We start from the raw sequence: 20879 nt of genomic DNA on the forward strand, positions 1-20879 counted from the left end.
ACTCTTAGCTGCCAACGTGCAGAAATCCACCTCATAWTCTGTCACACTGCGGGAGTCTTGCCGAAGCTGGAGTAACTTCTGGGCAGCCTCTCTCCCGGACAATGGAGCATCGAACTTTCTTCACCTCCGCCGCAAACTCCTTCAGACTGAAGCATACAGCCGACTGTTCCCATACTGCCGTAGCCCAGGCGGGAGCCCTCCCGGACATCATCGTGATGAGGTACGCTATCTTAGAGCAGTCCGAGGGGAAGGAGGAGGGCTGCAGCTCGATGATGAGGGAACACTGAGCAAGAAACGCCCGACAGGTGCMCGACTCTCCATCGAAGCATTCCGGGGGAGTTAAGCGGGGTTCCCGAGAAATTGGGGTGGCCAGGGAGGCGGCGCTGCTAACAGCCGGGTTACTGAGGGGCTGGGAAGTTATCATCGTGGTAGGCTGCCAAACAGACAACCGGTGGAATTGCTCCAGCAATGTGTTCAATGCTCTGTCATGGCGTTCGGCCAAGGTCTGGAACCCTTCCATAAGATCACGAAGCAAGACCTTGTGCCTTCCAATGGTGGCTCCTTGGGAGGAGATGGCGTTGCAGAACTGGTCCGAGTCTGCTGGGTCAGTTAGGAGAAGACACAGATGCAGATAGTGGCAAAACGACAGGTCAAGGGCAGGCAGAGGTCAGAAAATCCAGATCAGAGTCAATCAATCAATCAAATGTATTTATAAAGCCCTTTTTACATCAGCTGATGTCACAAAGTGCTGTACAGAAACCCAGCCTAAAACACCAAACAGTAAGCAATGCAGATGTAGAAGCACGGGAGCCCATAAGGTATAGAACGGCAGGCAGTCTCGGTTCAGGGCAGGCAGAAGTCAATAATCCAGGGTGGTGTGATAAGGTACAGCATGGCAGGCAGGCTCAGGGCAGGCAGAATGGTTAAAACCGGGAAAACTAGTAAACAGGAACTAGAAAAAGACAGGAGCAAGCGGAAAAACGCTGGTAGGCTTGACGAACAAAACGAACTGGTAACAAACAAACAGAGAACACAGGTATAAATACACTGGGGATAATAGGGAAGATAGGCAACACCTGGAGGGGGGTGGAGACAAGCACAAAGACAGGTAAAACAGATCAGGGTGTGACAGTAATAAGCAACTTTGCTCTTTTTTATCTGTGCATGGTATTTTGACATAAATCAATCTGGATTTAGGCCAAGGCACAGCATTATCACAGCAACAACATTAGTTGTTAATTATGTTGTCAATGATTTAGACGCTAAAATTAATTGTGCTGCTTTGTTTGTGGACCTGTCAAAAGTGTTTCATACTGTTGATCATGCTATTTTATTGAACAATTGGCCTAGGTTCTGATGCCTGCTCATGGTTTCATGGTTATTTTAGTAACAGAACTCAGGCCATTGTGATTGAAGAGGTTAAGTACGAATTTCTTGAAGTACATAAAGGTGTTCCGCAGGGGTTGATACTAGGACCTGCTCTTTTCACTATTCATATAAATGCTATTGGTTAATCTGTTAAAAAAATGTACAGTATGTACACAATTTCCCCGGCGGCTGATCTGGGTGTGACAAGGCTACAGTCCAATTTTGCAGCTGTGCAGGAAGCCCTTAGTGATTTATAACTCGTACTTAATACGGGCAAAACTAAATACATGTTGTTTTCAAGTTCTCGTAAGATTGTCTCATATGGATTACATCTTCACTCATCGGATGGTTCTATAATCGAACGAATCCCTGCATACAAATGTGTTGGTATTTGGATTGACAATGATTTAACATTWAAAAAAACATACGAATGAGCTTGTTAAGTAGCTAAGATTTAAAGCAGCCTTTTTTATACATAAACAGATTGCCTCTTTCTAGTTAGCATGTAGATCACATCATTACACATTTTTTGTTTACAAAGCCCTGCTCCACAAGCTTCCAATTTACCTAACTCCAATGTTAAAATGACAAGGGTTGGTTAACTCTGGAAACTCCTTCGGTGTCTACAGAGTTAGGTAAATCAGCCTTTAACTTCCTTGCACCCAATGTTTGGAATAATCTCCAAAAGATGTTTCCATCAAAAGATGTTTCCATTGGATGCTTTGGTATCCCTAGAGCAATTCAGACAGCGGACAGGATTTTTATACTGAAGAATGTGTTTGTTTTAATTGACAGTGTTTTGTATCTTAATGTGTATTTCATGTGTATATTTTGTGTATATTTATTTTGTATTTACTTTATTTAAGCTTTATTTAACTAGGCAAGTTYATACTTGTCTATTAATGTGTTTGTTTTTGTATTGTGCAGGACTCATTTGCAAGAGACTATTCTCAATATGACTTCTCTGTTGAAATTAAGGTAAATAAATATAGTAGCCTATCATACATTTCTAGTCTAGGAGAATCATGTAGCCTATATGGACTTTATGCACTATACTGGGAGGCGGCTATAAAGGGAGTCAACCGTCAACGCTTTCATTCTCGAGTTTCAGTTTCAACATATCAAACAATTTCAACCTTTTAAAAAAGCGAGAAATGTTTGCAACATCATCTATATTTTCTGTGATATTTTTAAAAACGTTTAAATTCACCTGTCTATGAAAACACAGATAACGTGTCTGTTATGATAAATAAAAAAATGCAGGCAATAACACGATATAAAACTGGAGTGGGGTCACAGCAGGCAATGCAGAAAATGGCATAGGTCTTCGAACTGTGGTTCAAATTTCGAAACAATCAACTTCGATCAGATTATGTGGTTTTATATAGAAATKACATCTTAAAAAACAGGTTTGCTTATCATTATTCTTGAACGCATCGACCGATCTTTGAATTCTGTCCCACCATGACACCCTACAATCCAGCGCGCTGGGTGCCACGCGCACGTAGCCTATCCAACCTATATAACCAAGTGGTTCAGAGAGTGATTGTCAGTAGGCGGACGGATTTGGTGTTCTCAACAGTTTATTATWGGGCAAAACCTTTCACTGGATATTTAGCCATTTTGCAACTACAGATGAATATGTGATAATTGTTTTCAGTCATGAGGACCTTGCTGTTGATTATATTCTCTAAATTACTTACTGCTCAGCCGTCACCCACAATTGTAAGTTTTTATTTATCCTATAATAATTGTTAAGTTGGGAGATGAATCCTTTTAATTGTTCATTATGTTATCCACAGRGTGTTACCTGTGAGGAATCAGAAGATGGTGAGTTAGCCCAGGGATGGTTCACTCARATTACAATATTATTTATTTGTTTTCTTACCTTGAATTATGGTGACAAGGATAGACTGTAATTCACAAGCTGTCAAATCAGTCTACTAATCCATAGACTKCTTTCAGGGTGAGGAAATAATATTTTAATGACCTGTGCCAAGGTATGCTCATTGCAATCTTCCTTAAGAGGGTTACCTTATTCCTACTAAAGCAGTGGTTAGCAAGTTTGTGTTTTGTAGACCTGCTGCTGTTCGCTACATTGGTGTCAGGAGTGGGATGCTGTCATTTATTGATGGGGTATTTTTTCCCCAAGGGATACCACCGGAATGGATAAAGATTCCTCAGGCCAGTCCTTCTAATCTGCTCGCACTCAAAGTTGCTGTTCTGCCTGAAGACTTTGGGGCCATTCGGCTGAACATAAGTTGGGCCATCAACATCGACAGTAGGGGAAGCCTTATCGTAATGAATTGCATGTTAATAGAAATAGATTTGGAAAAATAACAGTGATGCATATAATACCAACACTTCAAATATTTTGCAGAAAGCATTTACTATCTCACAGGAACTTGGATCGATATAGGTGATGATAAATACCGCTGTCGGTATGAACCACCTTTCGAAGAAGTTGACCTCAGGGGTCTCGAACAGGTGGGCCTACTGGAGCCTATTCCTTTACAACAAACTTCAAATCCCAATCAGTGGCTATATTGCTGATAATTGCCATAGTTAAAAAAGGTATATTTTCTAATGTCTAACTCTTTTTGTATTATTCAGGTAAGGCTCATTGAGATAATGTCTTTTTCCTACAGCTGTGGTTCTATTACCTTGCACCTGCAGAACCAGGGTTCCATCTGGTCATCACTGCTTACAATCTTCCGAATCCGCCAGAGGGCGAATTTTCCAAGTTTACGACATGTAATGTACCGTATCGTAAGTACGTTTAAAAAAAATGAATTGATATGTTTTTACAAGGATATTAGTTAAATAAAAAAGAAGAAGAATACTAATAATTAGCATATCTTACTGAAATTTATACTCTAGTATATAAGACTATACCTGCAGTGGCGTAGCGCAGAATTGTGGGGCCCCGCAAGGTCAGAGCAAGGCCCCCAACCCCTGGGACAGAGAGAGTTATATAAGCTAAACTCATGCTATTTTACACATTTTGACATTAGGCTGAGAGAACATGTTGCTGTTTTAGAGCTCAGGGATTCTTGAAAGACAGAACAGTCTTAACTTATTTTTCACAAATATTTGTCTTAATATAAAAAATTATATATATATTTTGATAGACCAAAGTATCAACTATCGCACCATGTAAAGGAACAACTTATTTTTGTTTTGTTTTATAGCCCTATTCAATGCTCCAGGGCTAATTTCATTTAGATCAATATTTAGCACATAAAATAACATTTATAAAGCAAATATTACCCCTTAGGTCCAGGAAATACTTCAATTGTTTAAGCATATGTTGCAAAACAGTGATGCAAATTATTTGTTCAGAATATTGACAAAACAAATGGATCATAAGGCGGCTAACATCAATGACAGATATTACAAACCACTGACGTAATTAGCAGATACTCAAAACACATATTTTAGYCTCTAAAAATAAAAGTTCAATACAAATATTTGGAAAATTTGGAAAATGATTCATTTGAAAATCCCCAATAAAAACATAACATTCTATCAGATCTGTCAGCACTCTTACGGAGTTGACGTTAGACACAAATCTGATGGAGTTCATGTTTAACGGAGTTGACGTTAGACACAAATCTGATGGAGTTAATGTTTAACGGAGTTGACGTTAGACACAAATCTGATGGAGTTAATGTTTAACGGAGTTGACAAAATTGGCATTTTTCTTCTTCATTCAAGTGGTATACACAGTAGCAAATAGTCTGGGTAGCCATTTGATTAGCTGTTCAAGAGTCTTATGGCTTGGAGGTAGAAGCTGTTAAGAAGCCTTTTGGATCTAGACTTGGCGCTCCGGTACCACTTGCCGTGCGGTAGCTAAGAGAACAGTCTATGACTAGGGTAGCTGTAGTCTTTGACAATTTCGAGTTCTTAGGAAACTATGCAGTATTTAGTTTTTTATGTATTATTTCTTACATTGTTACCCCAAGATATCTTAAATCTTATTACATACAGCCGGGAAGAGCTATTGGATATTAGAGCAACGTCAACTTACCAACATTACGACCAGGAATACGACTTTCCCTGTTCAGACCACCACCCAGGACAATGGATCAAATCCCAGTAGMCGACCCGAAACAAGCGGCCTTCTGGTCAGGCTCCATAGACGTGCACATTGCTCACTGCTCCTGAGTATACTACTCGCCAATGTCCAGTCTCTTGACAACAAGGTAGACAAAATTTGAGCAAKGGTTGGCCTCCAGAGAGACATCAGAGATTGTAACATTTTCTGTTTCATGGAAACATAGCTCTCTCGGGATATGTTGTCGGAATCGGTTCAGCCACTGGGCTTCTCCATGCATCGCTCCGACAGAGATAAACATCTCTCTGGGAAGGGCGGGGTTRTATGCTTTATGATTAACGACTCATGGTGTAATCATAACAACATACAGGAACTCAAGTCCTTCTGCTCACCCGACCKAGAATTCCCTCCAATCAAATGCCAGCCATTTTACCTACCAAGAGAATTCTCGTCAGTTATAGTCACAGCTGWGTACATTCCCCCTCAWGAAGACACCAAGACTGCACTCAAGGAACTTCACTGAACTCTATGTAAACTGGAAACTATACTATATCCGGAGGCTGCATTTATTGTCGCTAGGGATTTTAACAAAGCAAATTTGATAAGAAGGCTACCTAAATTCTATCAGCATATTGATTGCACGATGCGCAGGGGTAATACTCTCGGCCACTGCTACTCTAACTTCCGCGATGCATACAAAGCCCTCCCCCACCCTCCCGTTGGCAAATCCGACCACGAAGCCATCTTACTCGCACCGTCTCATAGGAAGAAACTCAAACAGGATGYACCAGTGACGAGAACCATTCAATGCTGGTCTGACCAATCGGAAGCCAAGCTTCAAGATTGTTTTGATCACACGGACTGGTATATGTTCCGGTCAGCCTCAGAGAACAACATTGACCTATACGCTGACTCGTGAGTGAGTTTATAAAGAAGTGCATTGGAGATATTGTACCCACTGTGACTATTAAAACCTGCCCTAACCAGAAACCGTGGATGGATGGCGGTATTCGCACAAAACTGAAAGCGCAATCCACCACATYTAACCATGTAAAGAGGTCTGGAAATATGGCTGAATATAAACAGTGTAGTTTTTCCCTCCGCAAGGCAATCAAACAATCAAAATGCCTGTACAGGGACAAGGTGGAGTTGTAATTCAACGGCTCAGACACGAGAAGTATGTGGCAGGGTCTACAGGAAATCAAGGACTACAAAAATAAAACAGCCACGTCACGGACACCGACGTCACGTTTCCAAACAAATTAAACACCTTCTTTGCCCGCTTTGAGGATGATACAGTGCCACCGTCGCGGCTCGCTAACAAGGACTGCGACCCCCCCCTTTCCTTCTCCGTGGCCGACGTGAGTAAAACATTTAATCGCGTTAACCCTCACAAGGCTGCTGGCCCAGACGGCATCCCTAGCCGCGTCCTCAGACCAGCTGGCTGGTGTGTTTACGGACATATTCAATCGCTCCCTATCCCAGTCTATTGTCCCCACATGCTTCAAGATGGCTACCATTGTTCCTGTACCCAAGAAGGCAAAGATAACTGAACTAAATTACTACCGCCCCGTAGCACTCACTTCTCCATCATGAAGTGCTTTGGGCGAGGCTAGTCCAAGGATGCCATGATCACCTCCAGCCTTACGCGGTGCCCTAAGGAGCGCAGCTTTCAGTTTGCATACCGCGCCCAAACAGTCCGCACAGATACACAGTCCGCGACACACTGCGCACACTGCCCTGTCCCATGCGGACGAAAATGAATGACGCGTACAGTGTGAAGCGGAAGATTACATGCACCTTAGGCCAGTACGGATTTAAACACAGTTTTTTTTCCAATTCTGACATTTAATCAGAGTTAAAAATTTCGCCTGCTGCAGGTCAGTGAGGTCAGCAGCACGTTATTTTAAATAGTCAAGGACTAGTTAGTAAGGAGGAGGAATGATTAATTTCGGAGCTGTGTTAGTTTGGATTTCATAACATTCCCAGCGGTGCGGTCAAAGTTACATAGCACTTCAATTAGTATTTGTGGCATTGTCTTTCAATTATTTAACTTGGGTCAAAAGTTTCGGGTAAGCCTCACAAGCTTCCCACAATTAAGGTTGGGTGAATTTTGGCCTGTTTCCTTCTGACAGATGCTGGTGAAAATGAGTCGAGGTGTTGTAGGCCTCCTGGTTGCACACGCTTTTTAGTTCTGGTCCACACATTTTCTATAGGATTGAGCGTCGGCTTGGGGTATGGCCCACTCCATACACTTGACTTTTGTCCATTAAAGCCATTTGCCACAACTCTTGAAGGGTATAGCTTGGGGTCATTGTCCGATTTGGAAGACTGATTCGGACCAAGCCTTGAACTTCCTGCTGCTGGTGGTCTGTGAGATGTTGCTTCAATATATCCACATCATTTTCCATCCTCTTTATGCCATCTATTTTAGGAAGCAGCACCAGTCCCTCCTGCAGCAAATCACCCCCACAACATGATGCTGCCACCCCATGCTTCACGGTTGGATGGTGTTTCTTCGGCTGCAAGCCCCACCCTTTATTCCTCCAAAACAAAGCGTATGAGTCATTATGGCCCAAACCAGTTTCTATTTTGTTGGCATCAGACAGAGAGGACATTTCTCCAAAAAGAACGATCTTTGTCCCTATGGCAGTGCAGACCGTAGTCTGCTTTTTATGGAGGTTTGGGAGCAGTGGACTTCTAGCCGTCTTGCTGACGACAAGACTCGTTGTTACTGTGGATTAGAGAACTTTTCTAGCCTGTTTCTCTCCAGCATCTTCGGACAAAGTTCCTTTGCGTTGTTCTGGGATGTGTTTTGCACTTTTCGCCACCAAGAATTCATCTCTAGGAGACAGAACGTGTCTCCTTCCTGAGCGGTATGACAGCTGCGTGGTCCCATGGGGTTTATACTTGCATATTACTGTTTGTACAGATGAACGTGGTGTTTGGAAATTGCTCCCAAGGATGAACCAGAATTGTGGAGGTCTACAATTATTTTCTGAGGTCTTGGCTGATTTATTTTGATTTTCCCATGATGTCAAGCAAAGAGGCACTGRGTTTGAAGGTAGGCCTTGAAATACATCCACAGGTACACCTACAATTGACTCAAATTATGTCATTTAGCCTATCAGAAGCTTCTAAAGCCATGACATCATTTTCTGGAATTTTCCAAACTGTTTAAAGGCACTGTCAACTTAGTGTATATAAACTTCTGACCCACTGGAATTGTGATACAGTGAATTATAAGTGAAATACTCTGTTTGTAAACAATTGTTGGAAAAATTACTTGTGTCATGCACAAAGTAGATGCCCTAACCAACTTGCCAAAACTATAGATTGTTCACAAGAAATTTGTGGAGTGGTTAAAAAACGAGTTTAAATGACTCCAACCTAAGTGTATGTAAACTTCCGACTTTAACTGTCTGTAAGAATGCTGTTCATTGACTACAGCTCAGCATTCAACACCATAGAACCCTCCAAGCTCGTCATCAAGCTGGAGGCCCTGGAGGTCTCAACCCCACCCTGTGCAATTGTGTCCTGGACTTTCTGACGGGCCGCCCCCAGCTGGTGAAGGTAGGCAACAACATCTCCACTTCGCTGACCCTCAACACTGGGGCCCCATAAGGGTGCGTGCTCAGCCCTTTCCTGTACTCCCTGTTCACCCACGACTGCGTGGCAATGCACGCCTCCAGGTCAATCATCAAGTTTGCCTACAGGGAGAAGGTGAGTGCACTCGGAGTGTGGTGTCAGAAAAACAACCTCTCGCTCAACGTCAACAAAACAAAGGAGATGATCGTGGACTTCAGGAAACAGCAAAGGGAGCACCCCCCTATCCACATCGAAGGGACAGCAGTGGAGAAGGTGGAAAGTTTGAAGTTCCTCGTTGTTCACATCACTGACAAACTGAAATGGTTCACCCACACAGACAGTGTGGTGAAGAAGGTGCAACAGCGCCTCTTCAATCTCAGGAGGCTGAAGAAATGTGTCTTGTCACCCAAAACCCTGACAAACTTTTACAGATGCACAATCGAGAGCATCCTGTCGGGCTGTATCACAGCCCTGTACGGCAACTGCACCACCCTCAACCGCAAGGCTCTCCAGAGGGTGGTGCGGTCTGCACAACGCATCACAGGGGCAAACTACCTGCCCTCCATGACACCTACAGCACCCGATGTCACAGGAAAGCCAAAARGATCATCCTGAGCCACTGAGCCACTGCCTGTTCACAGCGCTATCATCCAGAAGGCGAGGTYAGTACAGGTGCATCAAAGCTGGGACCGAGAGATTGAAAAACAGCTTCTATCTCAAGGCCATCAGACTACTAAACAGCAATCACTAACTCAGAGAGGCCGCTGCCTACATTGAGACCCAATCACTAGACACTTTAATAAATGGATCACTAGTCACTTTAAACAATGCCGCTTTAAATAATGGCACTTTAATAATGTTTACATGTCTTACATTACTCATATCACATGTATGTACTGTATTTTATACCATCTATTGCACCTTGCCTATGCCGCTCTGCCATCGCTCATCCATATACTTATATGTACATATTCTCATTCACCCCTTTATATTTGTGTGTATTAGGAGGTTGTTGGTTGAATTGTTAGATTACTTGTTAGATATTACTGCACTGTCGGAACTAGAAGCACAAGCATTTCGCTACACTCGCATTAACATCTGATAACCATGTGTATGTGACCAATAAAATTTGATTTGATTTGGAACACTAAACAATACTTGAATTGCCCTATAACGGTGACAAATGGTGCCCACAGACTGTTAGGGCCTACATAAAGCTGTCCCAACACCTGGCTATCAGCGGAGCCTTGTCTGGCAGCAAAACAGTTCATTCAGCCTCATTTACTTTATGTCCAATAGCCGATGAGCACCTATACGTTTTATCTATAATTTCTCTTCATATGACAAAGATTGAAAAGGATTTGCCAGTAGATTGTTGACTTGATTCATGATAATAACTGCATGTCTAGCTTGCTAGCTAAGATTTTGTAAGTATGATGTTGATATGATCAGTCCAATCAAAGCTATGGTAGATATAACGTGATTTGACGTCATGTTATCTGTGGCCAATGACCTTGAKCCTTCTTGGATTGGCACTTCTAATGTAACTCTATGGCAGCACCCAAGGGGCTTGAATTTTCGAGCTCTCCAGTTTTTGCGGTGACGTAGTGTCCTCCAGAGTGCCAGAACACTTAGGCAATCACGGTACAACTAGAGAACTTTACCAACCCATAGCTCTGTATTTTCCACAGGGCTAGGCTGAAAAACCTGCATCTTGGAGCTGCTTTAGTCAAAAAAGCAAAAAAGAGACCTTGTTTGTAGGCAGCTTTATTAACTCAATTATTATTTMTTTTTTGACATTGTTTTCAAAACAGGCAACAACAAAAAGCTGAACAGGATGGGGAGCCCCACCTGCCCTGATAGACGGGTCGCCACTGCTCGGGACATCTTTTAGAAATCACCGTTTTGGGATACATATCCTTTACTGTCACAGAGGGCTATTGCAAGAAACTACATAATATACTTTTTCAGTTAATATTGGCCGTTTTTTTTATTTTAAAAACTTTTGGAGAGAGTTTGAAATTTGGATCCTTTGCTCCAGACAAGAGTGTTTCCAGACATAGAGCCGACATGGAAATKAACAACATTGAAAGTATTTTGAAAATTTCCAAAAATCTTTCCCTTATCAAAATCCCCTAAATGTAMATTTTAAGCTCAAATAATGCCTTAAAATCTTATTTTTTTTCAACTATAAAAACTAAAGTTTCCCTGCCGGACAAGGATTGTCCTTACTTTCAAGAATCCCTGAACAAATTTCCTGCTATTCTACACATTTTGTCATGAAGCTGAGAGAAACTGTAGCATGTTTATATATTTTTTAAAGCTTTAATGTCGTGCACAATTGCAGTGAAATGCCTTTCTTGCAATCTCTGTTCTGAAGTGTCTGTCATATATCTGAGAGATACAGTGCATTTGGGAAGTATTCAGATCCCTTGACTTTTTCCTAATTTTGTTACATTACAGCCTTATTCTAAAATKGATTAAATAGTCCCCCCCCCCATCAATCTACACACAATACCCTGCCGCTAATGACAAAGCAMAAACGGGTTTTTAGAAAATATCACATTTACATAAGTATTCAGACCCTTTACTCAGTACTTATTTGAAGCACCTTTGTCAGCAATTGCAGCCTTGAGTCTTCTTGGGTATGATGCTACAAGCTTGGCACACCTGTATTTGGGGAGTTTCTCCCATTCTTCTCTGCAGATCCTCTCAAGCTCTGTCAGGTTGGATGGGGAGCGTTGCTGTACTACTATTTTCATGTCTCTCCAGAGATGTTCGATCGGGTTCAAGTCCGAGCTCTGGCTGGGCCGCTCAAGGACATTCAGAGACTTGTCTGGAAGCCASTCCTGCGTTGTCTTGGCTGTGTGCTATTGTAGAAATTCTAGTCAAATGGAAGAGAGACTGCAGATTTTTTCTAACTATTTTTTTATAAGATTAGCAAAAATTAAGCAATCAACCACCACTGAGAATAGTCAGACTTGAAAGTTCCACGAACGGAGTTGTCTCTCTCCTCTTATAGAAAAAGTACAACCTATTTTGTCTACATGGCAGTTTAGCAGATGGGTGGAAACAGGGACGGAACATGTGTAAAAACCGATTTAGCTTGTCTGTGCAGATTAAGATAGATTAAGATGTAGATTAAGACAGATTAAGATGCATGTTTCCGAACATCTAAGTTCCTGTAGATTGTGAAAACAGGATGTCACATACTGCAGTCGCATGGCTCTTATCTGTATGCCCAGACTTATGACTAAGTCACACAAGACAAGCCTGTACCAGCAAAATACTAACATATAATCTCTAAGTAAAAACAGCATAGTAGGTCTAATTAAACAGTATAGTATGTAATGATTATTACATTTCCACCACAGTGCTTAGGGTTGTTGTCCTGTTGGAAGRTGAACCTTCGCCCTAGTCTGATGCCCAGACCGCTCTGGAGCAGGTATTCATCAAGGATCTCTCTGTACTTTGCTCCGTTCATCTTTCCCTCGATCCTGACTAGTCTCCAACTCCCTGCTGCTGAAAAACATCCCCACATCATGATGCCGCCATCACCATGCTTCACCRTAGGGATGGTGCCAGGTTTCCTCTTGACGTGAACTTTGGCATTCAGGCCAAAGAGYTCAATCTTGGTTTCATCAGACCAGGAAATCTTGTTTGTCATGGTCTGAGAGTCCTTTAGGTGCCTTTTGGCAAACTCAAAGCGGGATGTCACGTCCCTTTTTATTGAGGAGCGGCTTCCGTCTGGCAACTCGAGCATAAATGCCTTATTGGAGTAGTGCTGCAGAGATGGTTGTCCTTCTGGAAGGTTCTCCCATTTCCACAGAGGAACTCTGGAGCTCTGTCAGAGTGACCATTGGGTTCTTGGTCACCTCCCTGACCAAGGCCCTTCTCCTCCGATTGCTCAGTTTGGCCGGGCGGCCAACTCCAGGAAGAGTCTTGGTGGTTMCAAACTTCTTACATTTAAGTATGGACAATCTTGTCTCGGAGCTCTACGGACAATTCCTTCGACCTCATGGCTTGTTTTTGCTCTGACATGCACTGTCAACTGTGGGACCCTATATAGACAGGTGTGTGCCTTTCCAAATCATGTCCAGTCAATTGAATTTACYACAGGTGGTCCCCAATCAAGTTGTAGAAACATCTCAAGGATGATTGATGGAAACAGGATGCACGTGAGCTCAATTTCGAGTGTGATAGCAAAGTGTCTGAATACTTATTTAAGGTATTTCTGTTTTTTTTTTATAATATATTTGCAAAAATAAATAAACCTGTTTTCACTTTGTCATTATGTGGTATTGATGAGGGGGAAAAAATATTTAATACATTTTAGAATAAGGCTGTCACGTAACAAAATGTGGAAAAATGGAAGGGGTCTGAATACTTTCCAAATGCACTGTATAAGAAAAATAAATACATAATTTTTATAATGGAATTACTCGTATACCTTTTATGTGGAAACGCCCTATTCACTTCAATACATTTTTCAGCCGGCACCAGRTTACCTTCAGACGAGTGCCGTGAAACATGTCGGAGTCGTGGAGCAAAACAGAGAATACCAACTTGTTCATGAGTCTAATCTTTCTGTAGCGAGGTCATATTAATGTGCAGCAGAAACCGTTCACACGCTACAGACTTTTTTGTGAGAACATCGATTTTCAGGATGTCTGATAAACACTGCTGTAGCTCTGCCACCTTCCACCGTTGTCACTAGTTAACACAGCCACAAAGTCAAAATTGGCTATGTCATAAAAAGTCATGAAAACAAAAATGAGCTTTTTGGTATTTTTGGTTAGGGTTAGGCATAAGGTTAGCAGTCTGGTTAAGGTTAGGGTTAGGCTTATAATCAGATTTTAAGTAGATCAATTGTAAAAATAGGCAGGGTTTAGCCATAATTATGATTTTGTGGCTGTGGGAACTAGTGACGACGGATGCGGTGGATTGACAACAAACAAACAAAAACAGAGTGGAGCATGAGGGGGCTTCAAGCGGAGATTCGTTTTTTTTATGCCCAGCTCATGAGGCCCCTTGATGATGTGAGGCCTGAGGCAATTGTCTCTTCTGTCTAATTGCCTCTTCTTCCAGTGTGTTCATGGCTTATGATGTGTGCATATGCTATCTACGGGCCGACCTCAGGGGGAACCCCAATCACCCCCCCCCAAAAAAATGGAGGGAGGTTGGGGGTCCCCATTGCAGGGGCTGCGGCTGTGTGTGCCACGTCAGTGTACACCTGAGATCATGGTGCTGAGGTGTTTTTCTTTATAGCTCGCACCTCATGTTCAATCATTTCTATATTTGTATATTAAAGTGGCGGGGCTTTGTTTAACCATTCCATTCTATTTTATTCCAGCGACATCAAATGACCACACAGGTCAGCAATCTGATTCATTTGACACATCTGATTTGAAGTGCAGGGATTCCTATGTATTTGATAGGTGKTATTTGTTCATTTTTCTTTTAAGCTGAGTTGACCAGGCCTACTTCAAACCCCACTGTGACGCCCAACTCTGGTAAGATCTTTAAGTCTTTTGAGTGTCTGAACATCTGTGATCTATTTGACATGCTGGTGCCTCCCACCACTCTGTGATGGCAACAATATTCCTGGTTGGACAAGCTTTGAATGTCTGCCCTGGACCAACTGCCTTGCTTAGATTGTCATTCTGAATGTCCTCCCTGCCAGACAGTCAGGTTCCTCCCAGGCCTACCTTGGAAGCTTTTCCTTGCTACTGCCTCTGCTTGCTCTTTGCAGCTTTAGGCCTTGGTTTCTGTAACACTTTGTGACAAATGTATTAGCAAAATGGCTATGTCGATACAAACACAATTTCTATGATTTATCATAATGTATTTGACATGAACTGTGTTCCCTTGTAATATACCTCTCCAAGTAGATAAATAGGGAGATTCTGTCCATGAGATTGATTAGCATTTAGTTTTTTATTAGGATATCCATTAGCTGCTGTTAAAGCAGTAGCCACTCTTCCTGGGGTCCACACAAAACATAAAACATGACATAATACAGAACATTAATAGTCAAGAACAGCTCAAGGACAGAACTAAGTAAATGTAAAATAAGACATACACTTTCACTACTCCGTTCTCCTGATGTGAACATAGCAGTGTCTCATGAATCATGTAGAGGTTATGAAGCTCACTCTGCGCAGCTCCCTCTACGTGAACATAGCCAGGTCTCCATGAATCATGTAGAGTTATTGAAGCTTCCACTTCTGGCTCAGCTCTCCGACCGTAACAATAGCAGTGTCTTCATGAATCATGTAGAGTTATGAAGCTCACTCCTAGCTCACCTCCTGACGTGAACATAGCAGTGTCTTATAATCATGTAGGTTATTGAAGCTCACTCCTGGCTCAGCTCCCTGACGTGAACATAGCATGTCTCATGAATCATGATAGAGTTATTGGCAAGCTCACTTCCTTGGCTCAGCTCTTCCTGACGTGAACATAGGAGTGTCTCACAATCTGTAGGAGGTTATTGAGCTCACTCCTGGCTCACGCTCTCCTACGTGAACATAGGCAGTCTTTCATGACTCCATGTAGATTTATGTAACTCAGCTTCTGGCTAGCTCCCTGACGTGAACAATAGCATGTTCTCATGAATCATGTAGATATTGAAGCTCACTCCTGCTCAGCTCTCCTGACGTGAACATACAGCTGTCTCTGAATCATGTAGAGTATTGAAGCCACTCCGGCTCAGCTCTCCTGACGTGAACATAGCAGTGGTCTCACATGAATTCAATGCTAGGATATTGAAGCGTCCACCTTCCTGCCTGCAACTCTCCTGACGTGAACATAGCCAGCTTGTCTCATGAATCATGCTAGAGTTATTCGAAGCCTCACTCCTGGCTCCAGCTCAGCCTGACGTGAACATAAGCCACATTAATGCCTAAGATCCCTGAAGTGACCATACAGTACCTACATATCATACGGCATATAGGCCCCACTGAAAATCCTTTGCTCTCGCTAAATTCCCCTGACGTGAATAAAGCTACATTGTCATTTACAGGTACCACCTGTAATGGGTCTCCTGGGGGTAAAATGTAGTCTTATTACAGTTACCACCCCATAATGGTCTCCTGGGGTAAAAATATAGGGTTATTACACCCACCACCCGTAATGGTCTCCTGGGTAAAAGCATGTAGGTTATTACAGTCTGACCACCCGTAATGAGTCTCCTGGGGTAAAATTAGTATAATTACAGTAACCACCCGTAATGGTCTCCTGGTAAAATATAGGGTTATTACATTCACCACCCGTAATGGGTTCCTGGGGAATTGTAGTATAATTACAGTGAACACCCGTAATGGGTCTCCTGGAGTAAAATGTAGTATAATTACAGTAACCACCCGTAAGAGTCTCCTGGGTAAAATATAGGGTTATTACACCACCACCCGTAATGGGGCTCCTTGGGTAAAATTGTAATCTTATTCAAGTAACCACCCGTAATGGGTCTCCTGGGGTAAAATGTAGGTCTTATACATGTTTCCACCCTAATGAGCTGGCTGGTAAAATGTAGGGTATACAGTTACCACCTTTGTAATCGGACGGATTTTGTGCCTGTCCGTGGGAAGTAAAATGTGCTGTCAGGAGGGATGGGGTGTGGTGTGTGTGGTGTGTGGTGTGTGTGTGTGTGTTGTGTGAGTGTGTGTGGTGTGTTGATACCTATTACCACCCATAATGTGGGTGGGTTGGTGTTCTCCTTGTGTTGGTGGTGTGGTAGTGGTGGTGGTGTGTAAATTTGAGTTTCACTGTAACTAAGTAGATGCTGTAGTACACATAATTCACACCCTCAATTAATGGTCTCCTGTGTGGTTTACGTAAAACCCTATGAATCTGGTCGTGAGGAGTATTGTAACTCTCCGCTATTACAGTTCACCTAACCCGTAATGATGATGAGGGGAAACCAGCAAGCCTTCCAATAGTCTATCTTGGGTTCTTAGCTGGGCTCGTGGCACTGGTGGCCTGCTTTCTCACTCTGTGTAAGCTAAACAGGATCTCTTTAAATTCAGGAATCAACATTGAACAAACTCTTTGTTTTGAAGTAACTATCTCCTCTCTTATTTCCTTTCCAGATCAAATGTATGGAATGCACTCAAATTCCCACTTCACTGAGCTGCCGAAGGCAACTGAGGTCACTGTGTCAGTGCTGGTGGTGTACCCTGCAGAAAACCCTGTCTTCCAGAGAGCTGTGCTAGCTTTTGCTGAGTTCCTCCAGTGGCATGGTGGCTGCCAGGTGGCTATCGACATGTGGCAGCGTGGCAGGCTGGCAGAGCAGGGCCCGATGCGCTGGCTAGCAGATCAAGCCAAATCCGTAGCCAGGGTGATGGTTGTAAGCCCGCAGCCCAACCACTGCCACACTGGCCCAGGGGAACACACAGTACCAGCCGCGGCTCATGACCTGTTTCCTCTGGTGCTCAACATGGTGGCAAGCCACACTCAAAGCCCCAACGAGCTGGCCAAGTTCTGGTTGGTGCACCTAGGCACGGCCCCGGAGAGGAGCGGCCTACCTGTGGAATTGACATCCTGTAGGGAATTTAGTCTGAACAGGGACTTGGAGAAACTGTGTAGACACTTGCATCAGCAGGGCTCCAAAAGACCAGGGTTAATGTTCAGATCAGGGTTGGCCTATGGGGAGAAGGCGACAGGGAAGCTAAAGGAGGCTGTGCAGCAGTTAGAGGCATGGCAATGCTCTCAGCCAGGAGGTGCAGGGGAGGCAGCTCCTTTGACCAAATTGATGGCTAGACTGTAAGAACCTGATGATGCTGGTGTGATGACAAACCCAGAGCTCTTTGACCACTTGTAAAGCAATGGGACTGCAAAAATGAGGGCATGCTAACTTTTCTCACTTAGCTTTAAGATTACTTTTTAAATAGTTTAATATGTTATTTTTCATCAAATGTTTCTGTTTTGGAAATGAAACAAATATTCTATGGCGTTGACATTTCTTATATACTTATTGAATGTTTTGTTTATGTAAATAAATACTTTAATCTAATTATTGACTAACTTTAATGAGTATACAATATTACACTGTATTTTTTCTTTATAAAGCTTTGTAGTATCACATTTTGTATAAGATGCGCATTTTCACACACTGAATTGAATGGAAAATCAGATCAAAGACCATGGTTTCAAAGACAATGGTTATCATGGTTTGTGATATTTTTCACTTCATCTTACTCAAAAACAACATATGGATTTCACATGCTTATAAATATGTGTCTATAATTGTTTACTACAGAATTACTTTTCCCCTGATTTCTACTGAACAAAAATATAAATGCAACATGCAACAATTTCAAAGATTTTACTAAGTTACAGATCATATGAGGAAATCAGTCAATTGAAATAAATGTTTTTGTCACGTCTGCTCCCGCTCCCCCTCTCTGGCGCTCGAGGTCGCCAGGCTGCTTATCATTATGTCGCCAGGCTGCTTATCACACCTGTCACCATTGTTACGAGCATCAGCGCTTCATCGGACTCACCTGGACTCCACTACGTTATGAATTACCTCCCCTATGTCTGTCACTGCCTCAGTTTCTTTCCCAAGCCAGCATTAATGTTGTTATGTGTCCCTTGTACAGACACTGTTCGTGTTATGTTTCCTGTCTGTTTATTCATTAAATATTCACTCCCTGTACTTGCTTCTCGTCTCCCAGCATCTGTCTTTACAGTATTAGGGTATAATCTATGGATTTCATGACTGGGAATGCAGATATGCATCTGTTGGTCACAGATACCTTTAAAAAAAATGGGCCTCAGGATTTTGTCACTGTATTTTTGTGCATTCAAACTGCCATCGATAAAATGCAATTGTGTTCATTGTCCGTAGCTTATGCCTGCCCATACCATAACCCCACCGCCACCATGGGGCACACTGTTCACAACGTTGACATCACCAAACCGCTCGCCCACACAATGCCATACACATGGTATGCAGTTGTGAGGCCGGTTAGACGTACTGCCAAATTCTCTAAAACAATGTTGGAGGTAGCTTATGGTAGAGAAATTAACATTGAATTCTCTGGCAACAGCTCTGGTGCCAGATAATTAAATGTTCATTTCTCTACCATAAGCTGCCTCCAACATTGTTTTAGAAAATATGGCAGCATCCTCCCTCAACTTGAGAGATCTGCGGCATTATGTTGTATGACAAAACTACTTATTTTAGAGTGGCCATTTATAGTCCCCAGCACAAGGTGCACCTATGGAATGATCATGGTGTTTAATCAGCTTCTTGATATGCCACACCTGTCAGGTAGATGGATTATCTTGGAAAATGAGAAATAAGATTTTTGTGTGTATGGAACATTTCCGGGATCTTTTATTTCAGCTCATGAAACATGTTTACATGTTGCGTTTATATTTTTGTTTAGTATACATACAGAACACCACTGTCATCTCTTTCTCCCTTTGTGATGTCATATGGTGTTCCTGTTTATGCACCAGGCCAGCTGAGTGCAGGTGGGCTCTCCGTCAACCCAAGGCTCTTGCTGGTCCCACCCCAAGTACACACAGGTACACACATACACAGGTACACAGGTACACACACAAACCACTACGTTTCCAACATGACCTGACGTCTGTGTGTGTGTGTGTGTTACAGGAGGAGTTGAAGGTGGAGCATGCCTCGTACCTGCGGCAACACCCAGAGCTCCACGCCATGATGGGCGACTTCTTGCAGTTCCTGTTACTACGAAAACCGAGCGACGTCATCATGTTCACACAGGAGGACTTCTTCGCCTCCCGCCGACCCCCGGGGAGCACCTTCAACATCTCCTCACCTTAAGGAAACACACTGTGGCTGCGTCTGTGTCTCAATAGTCTAGTAGCTTCCTTTCACAGGCACTTTAGTGAGGACAAAACTATTCTGGTTAGCGCTTGTCAATAGCATGTACAGAGGTTCTCGAGATCTAGAGTATTGATAAAATATGAATGCTTTTATGGATGTTTTGTTTTTTATTTTGTGATACTGTTTTTACTGTCTTGTTTGTATGAGGTCCACTGAACCAAATTCCAATCAACTCTGTTGATTGCAAGAGTTACAGTTATGTCAGTTGGTGTGAATGAAAATAATGTTTTACTCCTTGTCTTGTATGTTTCCCATGCTTAATTTCTGTTAATCACTTTACCCTTTAGTGGGAATTCCAGTTACTGCTACTTCGCTTTGGCTCTGATGTGATCAACCCACACATTTTTTAAGAATAAAGTTATAAAATATAAGCTATCTGGACGGCTGGCCGGACCTACCTATCTGGCCCGCCGGCCGGACCGAGCTACCTGGCCAGTTGGCTGGACCTGGCACCCTCCCTACAGTGAAGCACAGTGGTGGCAGCATCATGCTGTGGGGATGTTTTTCAGCGGCAGGGACTGGTAGACAAGTCAGGATCGAGCAAAGTACAGAGAGATCCTTGATGAAAACCTGCTCCAGAGCACTCAGGACCTCAGACTGGGGTGAAGGTTCACCTTCCAACAGGACAACGACCCTAAGCACACAGCCAAGACAACGCAGGAGTGGCTTCCAGACAAGTCTCTGAATGTCCTTGAGTGGCCCAGCCAGAGCCCGGACTTGAACCCGATCGAACATTTCTGGAGAGGCCTGAAAAGAGCTGTGCAGCGACGCTCTCCATCCAATCTGACAGAGCTTGAGAAGATCTGCAGAGAAGAATGGGAGAAACTCCCCAAATACAGGTATGCCGAGCTTGTAGCGTCATACCCAAGAAGACAGATGCTGTAATCGCTGCCAAAGGTGCTTTAACAAAGGAATTTATTTTCTTCTTAATGCGTTTGAGACAATCGGTTCTGTTGTGACATGGTAGGGGTGGTATACAGAAGATAGCCCTATTTGGTA

The 20879-nt window shown here is 42.9% G+C and overlaps 1 protein-coding gene across 3 annotated transcripts; it reads left to right on the forward strand.

Annotated features, from left to right (window-relative positions):
* Window positions 1–2922: 2922 nt before the first annotated feature.
* On the forward strand, window positions 2923–18668 carry LOC111976659 (interleukin-17 receptor B). Of its 3 annotated transcripts, none has more exons than XM_024005661.2 (8): window positions 2923–3093; window positions 3171–3198; window positions 3521–3649; window positions 3749–3855; window positions 4017–4137; window positions 14367–14387; window positions 14479–14526; window positions 17101–18668. In XM_024005661.2, exons 1-8 carry the CDS (start codon window positions 3031–3033, stop codon window positions 17775–17777), a joined length of 1194 nt encoding a protein of 397 aa, XP_023861429.2. In that variant the 5' UTR covers window positions 2923–3030; the 3' UTR covers window positions 17778–18668. The 3 variants fall into 3 exon arrangements, with proteins under 3 accessions (XP_023861429.2, XP_023861432.2, XP_023861430.2); XM_024005664.2 differs by having other exon boundaries at window positions 3770–3855; XM_024005662.2 differs by lacking the exon at window positions 14367–14387.
* Window positions 18669–20879: the final 2211 nt, after the last annotated feature.

The sequence above is a fragment of the Salvelinus sp. IW2-2015 genome, linkage group LG17 (genome assembly GCF_002910315.2).
Source record: "Salvelinus sp. IW2-2015 linkage group LG17, ASM291031v2, whole genome shotgun sequence".
In the NCBI taxonomy this organism is placed as follows: domain Eukaryota; kingdom Metazoa; phylum Chordata; class Actinopteri; order Salmoniformes; family Salmonidae; genus Salvelinus; species Salvelinus sp. IW2-2015.